Raw genomic sequence first — 14341 nt, forward strand, 5'->3', positions numbered from 1 at the left:
CGTGTACGACACCTCCCTGCTTGAAAAGGTCTTCTCTATCTCAACTATGGATCTCACGAACCCTTTCCCAAACAGCAGTAGGGCTGTACCAAACCATATGTCCTTCCTATAGTCACAGCCTGCATGTAACCTCGAGAAAACTATAACCTGTTCACATGAATCCACAGACATGCTTTCCACATGAAACCAAAGACCTGTATCTGATAAACCATAGACCTGTATCCCACAAACCATAGGCCTATATCCTTGATACCAAAGTCCTCTTTCTTCTCGAAAGACCAATGTCCTGTTTCCATGACAGATAAATCCTCATATGCACCATCAATCACGATGCCAAAATTCCAGAGAGAGAGAAAGATAGAGGACGTGTCAAGCCATCCCTGAATACACATAGGTCCAAGACGAAGAGCAACACACATCTCTTCCAAGAACATCATCCTGTGCATATGTAGCTTGATCCTCTGTATCCCAATCTCGTAAACAAAGCGTGCTTGCAAAGAGAAACCCCTTGACTGTTAGCCCCTCGGTGCCTCCTTCAGCTCACCTTCTTCCAAGAGAGATAGAGAGAGAGAGAGAGACCCACGCTGGCTGCTTCCACACATGCAGCCACCTGGCGTAGAGAGCCTCCCATCTGACCCTCGTCTGACTGCCATATTGTCTTTAGAGAAACTCTTGCATGACACCTGCCTAGCTGCCCATTGCTGGTTGCCCATAGATGTAGTCGCCTGGTTGCTTTTTACTTGCTAGTAACCCATGCTCAACCACCTAATCACTGGCTTGGTTGCCCATGTGCAGCAACACCCTGCTGTAGACCATGTGCATCAGCACTTGTCAGCGCCCAGCAGTAGCAATTTCCGGCGGAAGCACCCGACGGCGGCGGTAGCAATGGCACCCAGCGGCAGCGGTGGCGGTACCCGGCGGAGGCACCTAGCGGCGGCGGCGGCGGCGCCACTTCCCGGCGACAGCTCAGCAGCTCTGTACCCGGCGGTAGCGCCAGTTCCCGGCGGTAGCACAGCAGCTCTGTACCCGGCCGATGGCGGCAGTAGTAAATGGCGGCAGCGGTGGTACCTGGCAGCGACTATACAAAGCGGCCTCATGCGCAAAACGTGCCCATGCATAATTCATCCGGCCACACCCACCGGCGATCACCCACGGCTTCTCCACCACCCCTCCTCCTTCGAATCTCCGCCACCTTCCATTATATAAAGAAAGGATGCGTTTTTTTTTCATTAAAACGCCAAAAAGCAAAGTATTGATAACGCATGCTTTTCAAATATTATTATTATTGTTTTTATCATCAAAGGTTTTAAAAACCTTATAACCTAAAAATCCCTTTTGTCCCCTTTCACACTTGGACTGGCCACATATTGGTTTTCCATTTCATACCCAAACTTGATGCTTGTCCACACTATTCGTCCCGTGCCCGTGCGCCTGTGCCCACCTGCTTGTTGTCCAGAGGGAAAAACGCAGGGTCATAACAGATGGTGTGAATAATATCACTCCAAATCCTGGAAAGACACTGAGAAACAAGAACAGGAGTACGCTCAATAGCCTCGGTGCATCTAGCCTTCCAGATATTCCAGGCTGAGATGCTAGCAATAATCTCCCAAGAACTGTCTAACCTCTGTGCCGGAGGGACAAAGTGTGAAAGTGGCAAATCTTGAAGACAACACTGCCGAGCAACTCCTTGCCTAACCATAATGGCCAAGCTCTTGTCAGTCCCCTCGAATCTCAGCTGAGACCCAGACTGTGTCAACCAAATGATAGAACCAAAAGAAATGATAGCATCCCTCTTAATCCTACCAAAGAGGTGTGCAATCGCAGAGCAAACCCTCTGTGCTTCCCTGCATTCCCATAAACAATGGTAAACTGACTCCGAAACTCCTGCACATGTAGGGCATGCTGGGCAAGCACTAGTAACTGACCTCCACTGATTGGTGGCCAGACCACCATGAAGAGAAACCCAGATAAAGGAGGAAATATGTGGCTTCCTGTAAGAATGCCACAATCTCCGCCAAAAAATCCTCTGAATGTCAATCGAAATGCCGTAAGATTCCCAATGGGGTCTAAGAGTAGGAACAGTCTGAATGTGTCCCAAGATAAGATGTCTGGCATTCTGTACCGTATAACTGAAAAAAGGCATGCTTTTCAAGGGGTTACAAGCATCCTTCCACACCCACTCACGGGGGTCCCAATGCAAATGTCTGATAGGGTAGCCACCATACAACCAAAGGCTAACACTCTCTGTGATCATACCTGGGGGGGGGGTGTCAACAAAGACGTGCTTCCCTAACCTGCCAACAACTCTGACTGGACGAATCTGGGGGCCCTCAATAAGGTCCTGCACGTCACATCTCTCCAACTACCATCCATCCTGTACAGAAAAAAAGACCGGTACATCATCCTCCCTAGGCAAGGCGAGACCCATAACCTGAAGAGGAACACCTGTCCCAGAAAAAACCCCAAACCAAGAATGATGACGGTCTTCCAAGAAAGATCTAGTAATCCAGTGGTTGGGAATGGCTGCATCAATCTGTGCAATCGTCCGACTAGAGCCTCTCAAATGCTGCTGCGTGAGATCCAATCTCTGTACCTCGATGAGGCTCTGAAACCTCTTCCAAGCCAACACTGTGGGGCAAAGGGTCTCCCAGGCAGCCCAAAGAATATGCATAGCTGCCCCAAGAGGCCTACCATGCACATCTAAGATCAAATCATTCCACAGAATGGGCTGTCGGTTAACTTCCTCCGCTGAACGCGGGGGGATGTTTACCAAAAAACTCCTTAGGCAGTCCCAGGTCCGTAGGAGGGACCTAACCAGGGGGGATGAAGGGGAGCGGTGAACTGCATCCGAAAAAATAAAGCGTGAGCTGAGAGTCCAGTCACCTCCGCGAACAGGGACACACTTTGTGATCTGCTGCATGAGAAAGTCCTTCCGTGGCTTAGTGCCTGCCTGGAAGAAAGCCCCTAACAACCAGCTTACACAGCAAAGCCTTACATTGCACCTTAGGGTCAATGATATTCAATCCCCCTTCTTGCTTAGGCCAGATAATGGTTTCCCAAGCAACTCTAGCCCTGGTGTGAGCATTTCCATCAAGCCCTGACCAAAGAAAGTTCCAAGTAACAAGTATTCCTTCTTCAAGATTCTTATCCTTCAGAGCTTGATCAAACTTCCTCTTTTGTATCGGGCTTTTTGTTGGTTTGTTGAAGCTCTCGCCTCCTCCCCCCTGCTAGCGCCTTCGTCCCGCTTGCTCGCGCCGTCGTCCCCCCCCCCCTTCGCGCCCGCCTGCCCCCCCTTTCGCGCCCGCCTGCTCCCCCTTTCGCACCCGTCGGCCCCCCCGCCCCCTTCCGCACCCGTCTGCCCCCCTTTTCGCCCCCGTCCGCGCCCCCCCCGCGCCCGCTTGCCCCCCCTCTCGCGTCCGCCTGCCCCCCCGCGCCCGCATGCCCCTTTCGTGCCCGCGCGCCCCCCTTTCGCGCCCGCCTGCTCCTGCCTCTCCTTCGCGCCCGCCTGCCCGCCTGCTCTTGCCTCCCCTTCGCGCCCACCTGCCCGCCTGCCCTTGCCCTTTCCCTGCCCCCCTCCCCCCCCTTCGCGCCCTTCCCACCCCCCTCTCGGGCCCTTCCGCTCCCGCTCCCTCCCCGCTGCCCCTCGCCTCCCCCCCCTATGTCATCCGCCCCTCCCCCCCTCGCTTTCGGTCTTTCCCTCCCCACTCCGCGCTTCCCCCCGTCCCGCTTCGCCCTCGACTCAGCTTCAGACTCTGATGGAGGCCCCTCCCGCCCCACCTCAGAAGGACTCTTTCGCAGCCCCCTCGCCCGCCCCTCAGGATACCCCCATCAGGCTTTCTCTTTCGCCAGAAGAGGGAGCGAGCGTCGCCGCAAAGGTGGAACGCCTCCAAGCACATTCCACCATCTGCCGTATAGTTGGCACCTGCCCCAGCAGAGGGGAGATCCGGGATCTTCTCCAGGCCCGCCTTCTTGCAGATGTGGGCAAGATCCTGGACGTTGAGTTACTGGGCCGCGGCCGCTCCCCTCCAGGATAGGATCATTGGTGGGCTCGGTGCTTGAGACTGGCCCCATAGCAGCTTCAGTGGTGGCTAGAGCAGCGGGCCTGCCTTCGGTTACAGTTTTGGTTCCTGACATCTCCTCCCTTCCGAAGGTCATTCAGTTACCTAGGATGGGGGGGGGGAATGGATTGATCAGAGAGTGGAGTTTTCGGGGCTCCCGAACCAGTGTTTTATATGCAGGCAGGTCGGCCAGCTGGCCAAAGCCTGCCCTCGCAGGAGACCCCGACCTTCACCGCAGCAGCATACCTCCGATGGCCCGTCCACAGATGCGTCTCGGCAGGCAGCCTCCGGGACACCTACTCAGCCCACAGAGACCTCTGATTGGCAGCCTGGACAGGGGCGCCGTAGAGGGAGACAGCCACAGCAGCATGCCCCGAGACCGACGCAGTAGCAGACAGCCTCAGCATCATTGGGTTCCAATGAGGAACAGCTTTGCTCCCCTCCAGGAGGAGACCCCAGCGCAGACTGAGGATCAGGAGATGCCAGCGTCCCCCCCTTCACCTCCACTCCCCCCTCCCCCCTCCCCCGCTTCCACCCTCGCCTCCTCCTGTTCCCTCTCCCGCATTTTCAGCGTCTTCTTTCCCACCCCCTTCTCCCTCCCCTCCTCCCCCTCCGCTCACCTCAGCTCCCTGGGAGGCACTGGCAGTGCCCTGGCGCTCACCTGCAGTCCGGTGGGCACTGAGCACCGACCTTGCTCGTGTACCGCAGAGGAGACCTACCATGCCGATTCGTGCTTCATGGATATCCTCTATCCGCAGTCGGCTGAGTAGTCTCGACACTAGACAGCGCTCGGAGGCTTTCGACTACTTTACACGCCTATTTGGAGCGGAGGGCCCCCATGAGCCAGCACCTATCTGGTGATACTTCCGGCCTGAGGGGAGGAGGCGCTTGATTCAGCGGTGGCCTTCTCCTTCCCTCTTTGCGGCACTAGCGACCGGGAGTGGACTCTGGATCTTGCTATTAGTATTTTGCAGAGACAGGCAGTTGAGTTTTCTCACCATGTGAGCGATTTGGAGATTACAGACATGGTAGGCCGACTCTGGGAGTTGGCACATTTCTTTGATACCGGGAGTGCGGATGCCTCCAGGAATCGACACTTGGTGGTTCGCATAGTGGCAGACCTAGCGTGAGACCCTGGCTATGTATGCATACATGAGGATTCTTTCTCCGAGCGGGAGGCAGTCGCTATGGGACACAGCCACACTGGCGCCTGGTCCGAGACTCTTGCAGCACACCGCGGGTGGGCAGATTCGTAGTCGCTCGGATGGGGATTACTCTGCATCCAAGCCGCTTGCGAAGGCCCGCCGTATGGCTGAGACAGCCTCCACCTCAGCAGGTCATCCATGAGGATCATCTCATGAAATGTACAGGGCCTTGGCGGCGCACACTATGTACGTTATCGTGGTTGCTTGAGGCAGGAGCTTCAGAGATGCCTGGTTGGGGGCAGTATTGATATTTTGATGATGCAGGAGCACCATTTGAGAGTGAGAGCAGGATTCGGAGATATGGTTCGGTGATGCATGGTAGATGGGACAATTTTTGGTCTGCAGTTTTTGGCCCCTTGGGAGGGCAGGGAGGAGTATGTATGGTCATTGCGGATGCATGGCGGCAGGCCATTGTGGATCGCGGGGTCATTGTGCCTGGTAGAGCGTAGTATGTTATTCTGAGGATGCACGATGAGCACATTGGTGTGCTCAATGTCTATGCGCCCAATCATGCTAGTGCCAGAGCAGAGTTGTGGACCCTTGTTACAGATGCATTGCCCGAGGCCGCACATTGGTGTGTTGGTGGAGACTTCAACATGCTTGAGGAACCGGCCGATAGGGTGGGAGGCATTCATGTTATAGTGCATGGCACGGAGCTTGTAGCTTGGGAGTGATTTTGTATGACACTGCGGATCACTGATGCATGGCAGCATGAGGCTTTCTCCCGTTCTCAGGACAGTCTTAGTTTTTCTCGGTCGGATCGCCGGCAGGGAGGGACTAATTTATCACGGATTGATTGCTTCTATGTGGACGACAAGGTTGGGGAGCGTGGTGGCTCCGTTGGCATTCTCGTTGGCACCTCTTTCTCAGACCATGCGCCAGTAATTTTGACTCTTGAGGAGAGGACACGGGAGACCAGCCTGCAGTTGAGGATCCCAGAGAGGATACTTACAGACCCCAGTCTTTTTGAGGACATTGAGAGGATATGGCAGGATAGCCAGAGCTCTGACCTGGATGCAGCAGGCCAGTGTGCCCAGGGGCTCATCGAGCTCAGCTCTTTTTTGCACGCTACAGCCTTGACACGGCTAGGAGAGACACGAGAGCGGGAGCGTCGCTTGAGACGTAGCCTTGCTTCGCTCCAGTGCTTTCAGGAGCAGCAGCCCACATGTGAGTGGGTGGCGTCCCAGCTGAGCCAAGCATGTCAGGAGGTTTGAGAGGCAGAGGAGCAGAGACACGAGTTTTACTATCATCGCCAGGCCTCTCAGTGGACTCAGCTTGGTGATAGAGTGACTGGGGAGTTTTTTGAGATCACCGGACCCCGCCATGCTCGAGCAGGAGTACGCCAGCTTAGGAGGCAGGACGGATCGTTAGCCACTGAGCCCAAGGAGATTAGAGCTATTGCCACTAAGTTCTACAGAGACCTGCTTTCAGCGGAGCCAGCCACGGAGGCACGTGATGCTTGCAGACAGACTGTGTGGACCCATGTGCAGAGGAGGGTCACAGATCGTATGCGCACAGCTTTGGGTGCGCCCCTTTCAGAGGATGAGCTTGTTGAGGCTTTGAGGGCCCTCCCGCGTCATAGTTGCCCTGGGGAGGACGGTTTGACGCCTGCCTTTTTTATGCGCTATTGGGACCTTTTGGGGCCAGGCCTCCACAGGGGTTTTCAGCATGTTTTGGACACTGGGGTGATGCCACATAGTTTTTCAGAGGGCTTGATCTTTCTTATCCCCAAGGGGGAGGGAGTGTCAGATGATATTCGGTAGTGGAGGCCTATTACGATCCTCAATACTATTTACAAGGTCCTAGCCAAGGCCTTGAGTTTGAGGATCTAGCCCTTAGTCTCTTTCTTGCAAAAAATTGTGGCAGTGAGAACATATCGTGGGAGGAATGCTTAGTTTCTGATACAGGGAGGTCCCTTTAGGGCATCACTCATTTCCAATAGCTGTGTAATTATATTGCTAATGAATGCAAATAGACAACTTCTCAATGCCGATTGTTTTCTTAGCTAAAAGGCAGGTCTGGTTTTCTTACTTGGAAGTCCTATGAGGTTCTATAATTTTCCATTTAGCAAGCATAATCATTCAATTTATAAGTGTCCTGCATGCCTTTTGTGTACAGGAAGCAAGACTTGAAGCTTCAAAATGGTGCACCGAGTATGATCTTCTTCAAAGAAAATGTATGGACTTAGAGGTATAATAAGGTGGTTGTTCTAATCTTTTGTCTTTAATGGTTGGAACTCATTCACGTTTGGATTTGCTCTCCTAACAAGTCTTTGATCTTAAATTAAGATGTGCACCACATAGCTTCTTTAAAAAAAAAATGGGAAAGAGATCTTTCTATTAGTTACCAAGAAAAACAGCCATCGATATCTTGGATGTCAGGTGGGCATCGATATCTCTCTGGAGCATTAACTCACCCCTCTTTTTTAGAGCATTTGGAAGAAGCTTTTGTCCTAGAGTTCTGCAAGGCTCTCCCTAGCTAGTAGAGTGGTGGTGGCGAACCAGGTCCAGGTCCTGCTTGCCACCCTGCGGTACATTACTTCTTGCTGGGCCTTCTCCCGAGCCTGTATTGGTCTGGTACAGTGGTTGAGACGGAACTTCTTATGGGCCGGCATTGACGGGAGGCCCTCTAGGGCCAAGGTGGCAAGGGGAGTGATCATTTAGCCATGACATAGGGGGGGCCTAGGCATCGTTGACCTTGCTATTCAGAGCCGTGTCCTGCTGGGTGATTGTTAGAGGACTCCTTCCTGGCGGTGAGCGTTGGAAGGACTTCCTCTTGGCCCGGATTTCAGCCCGCACCCCAAGTCTAGGGGGCCGTTGGCCGCAGAGTACCAGATGGATCTTCTTAGAGATGCGGGCCCACAGATTTAGCCCAGCTTTTGAGGACAGATTTGTAGCTAGTTTACTCCGAGCTTGGGATCACATAGACCCCTCGCCAGCCAAGTTGGCCGGGAGAGATTCTGGCGGCTATGGATATGGGAGAGCCGACCTCTCACGCACCTCCTGTGGGACCAGGGAGAGTGTACTTGGCTTGATCCTGCTGATCGGGAGGAGACTCTGGATGCCCGCTTTTTTGCGTATATAGCGGCTAGGCCACAAGATTTAGATGCCAGAGATTGATGGCACCCTGGTAACAACAACAATACATTGGTAGTTCACAGGGCCTCTCCTAGCGTTTTCTCTCGGATTTTTGGAAGAGGCTCTGTGATAGTTTTCGGCCTCGAAAGATCACCCTCTTTCTTTGGCTGATGGCACATAGGAACTTAGTTTTGGCATGTGGTTTGCCGTTGGAGGTCGACCAGCAGCTTGCTTGAGGTGTGGCCACCCTCGAGTCTTAGCGACATTGTCTTTGGGATTTTGCCCGAAGGCTCAGTAGGTTTGGCAGCGGATTCTCTGCATCTTCATGATAGATAGGGCCTCGATCCGGATCATTACATGGGACACCGTCGCTTGTGCGACAAAGGGCACATATGACGAGCTAGATGCAACAAAACGATCGAGGGTACCAACACTCCGCCTGCGGAGTCCATCAGGAGCATTTGGCAGGACATCATCCATACGCTCTGCGGTAAGTGGGGGAAGTTGCAAGGTGGCTTTGACCACATGCGGAAGTGGCAGGAAGCCTTCTTGAGGCTTTGGCGGCCTGGCTCTTTTCTCACCGATAGAGGTGGTGATCCCACTTGGCATTACAGACCACCTGTGTGGTTACCGGTCCCCGCTCTTGTATGAGATAGCCTTCTTCTCATAGAGTAGGCAGGCGGAGGGAAGTGCATTTTTCTCCACCTTTTGATAATTTGATCCCCACCTTGTGTACATGAGGCAAGGTTGTATCTAGCCCTTCGTGGTGTTGTATTTAGCCCATCATGGCTGTTTTTTTTTTTTTTTTTTTAAGAAAGGAGACTTCTATTAAGTATGAAAAATTTTTACAAAATGGAGATTTCACACCAAGCAAGGTGGAGATCTCAACCAATCAGGAGCCCTGTTTCGCCAATAGGGTCCCGAATGAGAGGATGTGAAAAAGATACCAATGTCCCACTGTCATAAATTGGCCGAGCTTCCTCTCCGCAGCCCTCAAAGATCCCTGGATTCTGGCCCAGGTAGCCATAATGGTGTGAATAATATCACTCCAAATCCTGCAAAGACACTGAGAAACAAGAACGGGAGTACCCTTAACGGCCTCAGTGCATCTAACCCTTTTTAATATTCCAAGCGGAGATGCTAGCAATAATCTCCCAAGAGCTGTCTAACCTCTGTGCGGCAAGGACAAAGTGTGAAAGTGGCAAATCTTAAAGACAACACTGCCGAGCAACTCCTTGCCTAACCATAATGTCCAAGCTCCTATCAGTCCCCTCGAATCTCAGCTGAGGCCCAGACTGTGTCAACATGATACCCAGACTGTGTCAACCAAATGATAGAACCAAAAGAAATGATAGCATCCCTCTTAAACCTATCAAAAAGGTGTGCAATCGCAGACCAAACCCTCTGTGCTTCCCTGCATTCCCATAAACAATGGTCAACTGACTCCAAAACTCCTGCACATCTAGGGCACGCTGGGCAAGCACCAGTAATAGACCTCCACTGATTGGTGGCCAGGCCACCATGAATAGAAACCCAGATAAAGGAGGAAATCTGTGGCTTCCTATAAGAATGCCACAATCTCCGCCAAAATACCCTCTGAATGTCAGTCGAAATGCCGTAAGATTCCCAATGGGATCTAAGAGTGGGAACACTCTGAAGTGTCCCAAGATAAGATGTCTGGCATTCCGCACCGTATAACTGAAAAAAGGCATGCTTTTCAAAGGGTTACAAGCATCCTTCCACTCCCACTCACCGGGGTCCCAATGCAAATGTTTGATAGGACAGCCACCGTACAACCAAAGGCTAACACTCTCTGTGATCATCCCTGGGGGGGGGGGGGGGGGGGGGGGGGGGGGGGGGTCAGCAAAGACGTGCTTCCCTAACCTGCCAACAACTCTGACTGGATGAATTTGGGGGCCCTCAATAAGGTCCTGCACGTCACATCTCTCCAGCTACCATCTATCCTGTACAAAAAAGAAAACCGGTACATCATCCTTCCTAGGCAAGGGGAGACCCATAACCTGAAGAGAAACACCTATCATAGAAAAAACCCCAACCAAGAATGATGACGGCCTTCCAAGAAAGATCCTGTAATCCAGTGGTTGGGAATGGCTGCATCAATCTGTGCAATCCTGCAGCTAGAGCCTGTCAAATGCTGCGTGAAATCCAACCTCTGCACCTCAGTGAGGCTCTGAAGCCTCCTCCAAGCCAGCACTGTGGGGCATAGGCTCTCCCAGCCAGCCCAAAGAATATGCATAGCTGCCCGAAGAGGCCTACCATGCACATCTAAGATCAAATCATTCCACAGAATGGGCTGCCGGTTAGCTTCCTCCGGTGAACGCGGGGGGATGTGTACCAAAAAATTCCTCAGGCAGTCCCAGGCCCGTAGGAGGGACCTAACCAGGGGGGATGTGTACCAAAAAATTCCTCAGGCAGTCCCAGGCTCGTAGGAGGGACCTAACCAGGGGGGATGAAGGGGAGCGGTGAACTGCATCGGAAAAAATAAAGCGTTAGTAGCTGAGAGTCCAGTCACCTCTGCGAACAGGGACACACTTCGTCATCTGCTGCATGAGAAAGTCCTTCCACGGCTCAGTGCCTGGAAGAAAGCCCCTAACAACAAGCTTACAAAGCAAAGCCTTACATTGCACCTCAAGGTCAATGATTTTCAATCCCCCTTCCTGCTTAGGCGTGATAATGGTTTCCCAAGCAACTCTGGCCTTGGTGTGTGCATTTCCATGAAGCTTTGGCCAAAGAAAGTTTCGAATAAGGCGACGAAGCTCGCCAATGCAGCCCTATGAACAATCCAGCACGAAGAAGCGATAAACCAAGCCGTGGCTAGCAAAACTTGATTAACCACCAAACCTCTAGAGGCCACGTCGAGCTTCCTCCTACTCCAGTGATGAAGTTTGCTTTTAATGCTTAAGAGCACTGGAGCAAACTGTTGTGCAAGGGAGATGTCAACGCCCACCTAACAACCAAGGTATCTGGCAGAGCATCCTCTCTCAATCCAAGTAAAACCAACATCTGTACCCCAATCTGCAAGAGGAGAATCACTGATCCAAAAACCAACTGACTTATGCCAATTGATAGTAGCTCCTGCTGCCAAACAAAAGGCTTCCAAGGCTTTCCGGAAAGCACATAAACAAGCATGTGAAGCCTCAAGGAACAACGCCGTGTCATCAGCTAACTCAGAGTCCAAAAACTCTTCCTCCGTGCATAAAGGCAGCCTGAGACCCACAACACCAGGGGCAGCCTGAAGAAACTTGCTCAGAGCCTCATCTACAATGAGGTATAGCGAAGGGGCAAGGGGACAGCCCTGCCTCACCGAACGGGAAATCTGAAAACGCTCACCACGCCCCCCGCAAGCTAAAACAGTGCTACGAGCCTCCCTGTATAGGCAGGACACCCGTCGTATCGAGTTTTGGGAAAACCCCATGTGTGCCATAGTGCCCTCCAAAGAATCCCAATCCACTCTGTCATAAGCTTTTTCAAAATCAAGCAAAAGAATGGCAAGAGGCTGCTGACTAGACTTTGCCCACTCGACACCTTCCCTGAAAGAAAAGATGTTATCAAATATACTCCTTCCTTGGAGGAACCCAGTCTGAGTATCATGGATAGTCCTTTGGAGAATCGGCTGCAACCTTATACTCAAGGCTTTAGCTACGATTTTATATGCAGATCCAAGGAGGGTGACGGGCCTCCATTGCTTGATGTCAGTCTTGTCCCCACTCTTCGGGATAAGGTGAATCAGCCCCTCCGTTAGGTATTGCGGCATCATACCCGACAACCACATTTCCTGAAGGGCAACGGTGATAGCATCTCCAATATGATCCCAAAAAAGAATAAAGAAGATGGGAGAAAGACCATCATCCCCTGGGCATGAACCACTCCAAAGAGCATGCAGTGCGTGAAGGAATTCATCCTTGGAGAAAGGGGCATCCATGGAAGAACACATAGCATCTGTAATGAGCTTAGGCATGCACTCCCAAACTTTCTGCCGTGCCACATCTCTCTGAGGAGAGGGCACCTCTACAGTCAACAAAGACCGATAAAAATATGAGGCAATACCCCTCACCTTATCAGGCTCAATTTGAACCTCACCCTGTGAATCCTGCAAGTACCTCACAGAATCCCTGCTATGGGAAGGCGTGTGCGCTGAGAAAAACTCTTTGTTGCAATGCCACCTATCTGAGTCCAAAAAGCCTCATTCGCATGAAACTCGAACTCAGCCCTCCTGTCCATGGCCAAGTACAGCTCTGCTTTTCATGTTCCCTCTGAAGAGCAGCAATCCTACGCCTAATAGCTCTCTCCTTGTCTAGAACCTCCTCCTTCCTGCAGAAGGCACTGCTATGATAGTGATGGCTGGTCCTCTCAAGAGCCAGCGCAATATTACGACGAGGATCAGGACCGTCTCAAGATCTCCATCTCTCTGATCTCAAGGGAGATGTCAGCATCTAGATAAAGAGAGTCAGGGATACGGACACGGGGAGAGGCTGAGCGAGCCCCAGGCTCCCTTAGACACAAAACGACGGGGCAATGATCGGATTTGGTGGTGCCAGACATAATAGCAATGGTGCCTCCTCTGTCCAAGGACCAATCATCCACATAAAACCTGTCCAGTTGTGCAAAGATGCTCTCATCCTTGCTCCTGCGGTTATGCCAAGAGAAAGATAAAGAGTTTGGCCTTCTCTTTAAGTCATCCTCAGTCCAACAATCCCTGCCAAAAAAAGAAAGCGTGGACCTCTCCCATAAGGCTTGCTCCAAAGGGTGTAAACCCCCTTCGCGTCCACCCTTTAGGTCAGAAGGTTGCTCAACCATATTAAAATCTCCTCCCCTTATCCAATGATCAACCTGGGGAATGACATTTGTAATCGGGAAACGGTTCCGGTCTTCCTCAACAGGGTCAAAATAGCTGGAGTAGGGAAGAAAGAATATCTTCCTCGGGCCCAATGGCAAAGGGCTACCCTTCAAAACCTTTGAGGCTGTATCCTCAGAATCAAAATCCACTTGGAAGAAACCTCTTCCAAGCAACCTGACATCTCGAAAGTGAGGCGAGGTCGGAGGGCAGAGCCGCCAGGACCCAATCTCAAGCATGGAGACGAGAAGGGTGAGATCCAAAGATTCTGGCAATGAGGGTCGTTTTGGAGTCCTTCTCGATGTCGGCGTAGAGGACCGCGAGCTCGGCTTCGGAAAAAAACAATGGTTCGCCCGGCCGAGGTAGATTGATTAGCTATGATGCTAATCGAAGAAAAAGGCCTACTTGAACCCGGATGAGGAGCAATCTGAACCAAGGAAGAGAGGCAGGCAAGGAGGCGGAGGAAAGGAAGGGAGGGTGGAGAAGGGACAAGGAAAAAAAAAAAAAGAAAGAGAAAGAAAGAAAGAAAGAAAAAGAAAAAGAAAAAGAAAAAAGAAAGAAAAAAAAGAAAAAGGACGGGGGAAGGGCAGAGAGCAGAATGGAGGAGGCAAAGGAAGGAGGGGAGGCGGAGAGAGGAGGGGAGGCGGAGAGAGGAGGGAAGGAGAAGACACAGGCGAAGAAGGGCGGGGGAAGGGTAGCGCAAAAGAATGGAGGAGGCGGAGGAAGGAGGGGAGGCAGAGAGAGGAGGGGAGGCGAACAAGGAGAGCAGGAGGGGAAGGGGCGCAGACTGGAGACAGCAGTGGGAGGAAGAGGGTTGGGCAGAAGTAGAGGTGAACAGAGGGGGAGGAAGGAGGGGGGGCGGAGGAAGAATCGGAGGTGACAGAATCGACACAGGCGGAGGTTCGGGGAGCTCGCAGGTCGCCTTCGGCTATCGTACTCCTCCCATCATGGCTGTTTTTCATTAACTAATAGAAGGATCTATTTCCCCCAAAAAAAAGAAAAGCAGCCATAATGGCTAAGCACAAACTCGGCTCCACATTGGGGAAGCGAGAGTCAAGAAACAAAAAAGGAGGGAGGACGCTCTTCTCCTCCGGCTGGCCACTTTAGGAGGAGAAGGCTATCTCATACAATGGGGGAGTGGGAAGC

General features: G+C 52.2%; 1 protein-coding gene across 18 annotated transcripts in view; it reads left to right on the forward strand.

The window, feature by feature from the left end:
* The window catches only part of LOC147618948 (uncharacterized), a 222548-nt gene that overhangs the window by 102706 nt on the left and 105501 nt on the right, over nucleotides 1-14341 (forward strand). For 17 of the 18 annotated variants that reach the window (XM_086774131.1, XM_086774139.1, XM_086774128.1 and 14 more), the window contains one exon: nucleotides 7382-7453. The exons of the other annotated variant lie outside the window; for it this stretch is intronic. In XM_086774131.1, the coding sequence (XP_086630257.1) occupies nucleotides 7382-7453 (72 nt within the window). The remainder of the gene's footprint in view (nucleotides 1-7381; nucleotides 7454-14341) is intronic. 18 annotated transcript variants of the gene reach the window in all.

The sequence above is a fragment of the Cibotium barometz genome, chromosome 34 (genome assembly GCF_041138505.1).
Source record: "Cibotium barometz isolate CiBa-2024 chromosome 34, ASM4113850v1, whole genome shotgun sequence".
In the NCBI taxonomy this organism is placed as follows: Eukaryota; Viridiplantae; Streptophyta; class Polypodiopsida; order Cyatheales; family Cibotiaceae; genus Cibotium; species Cibotium barometz.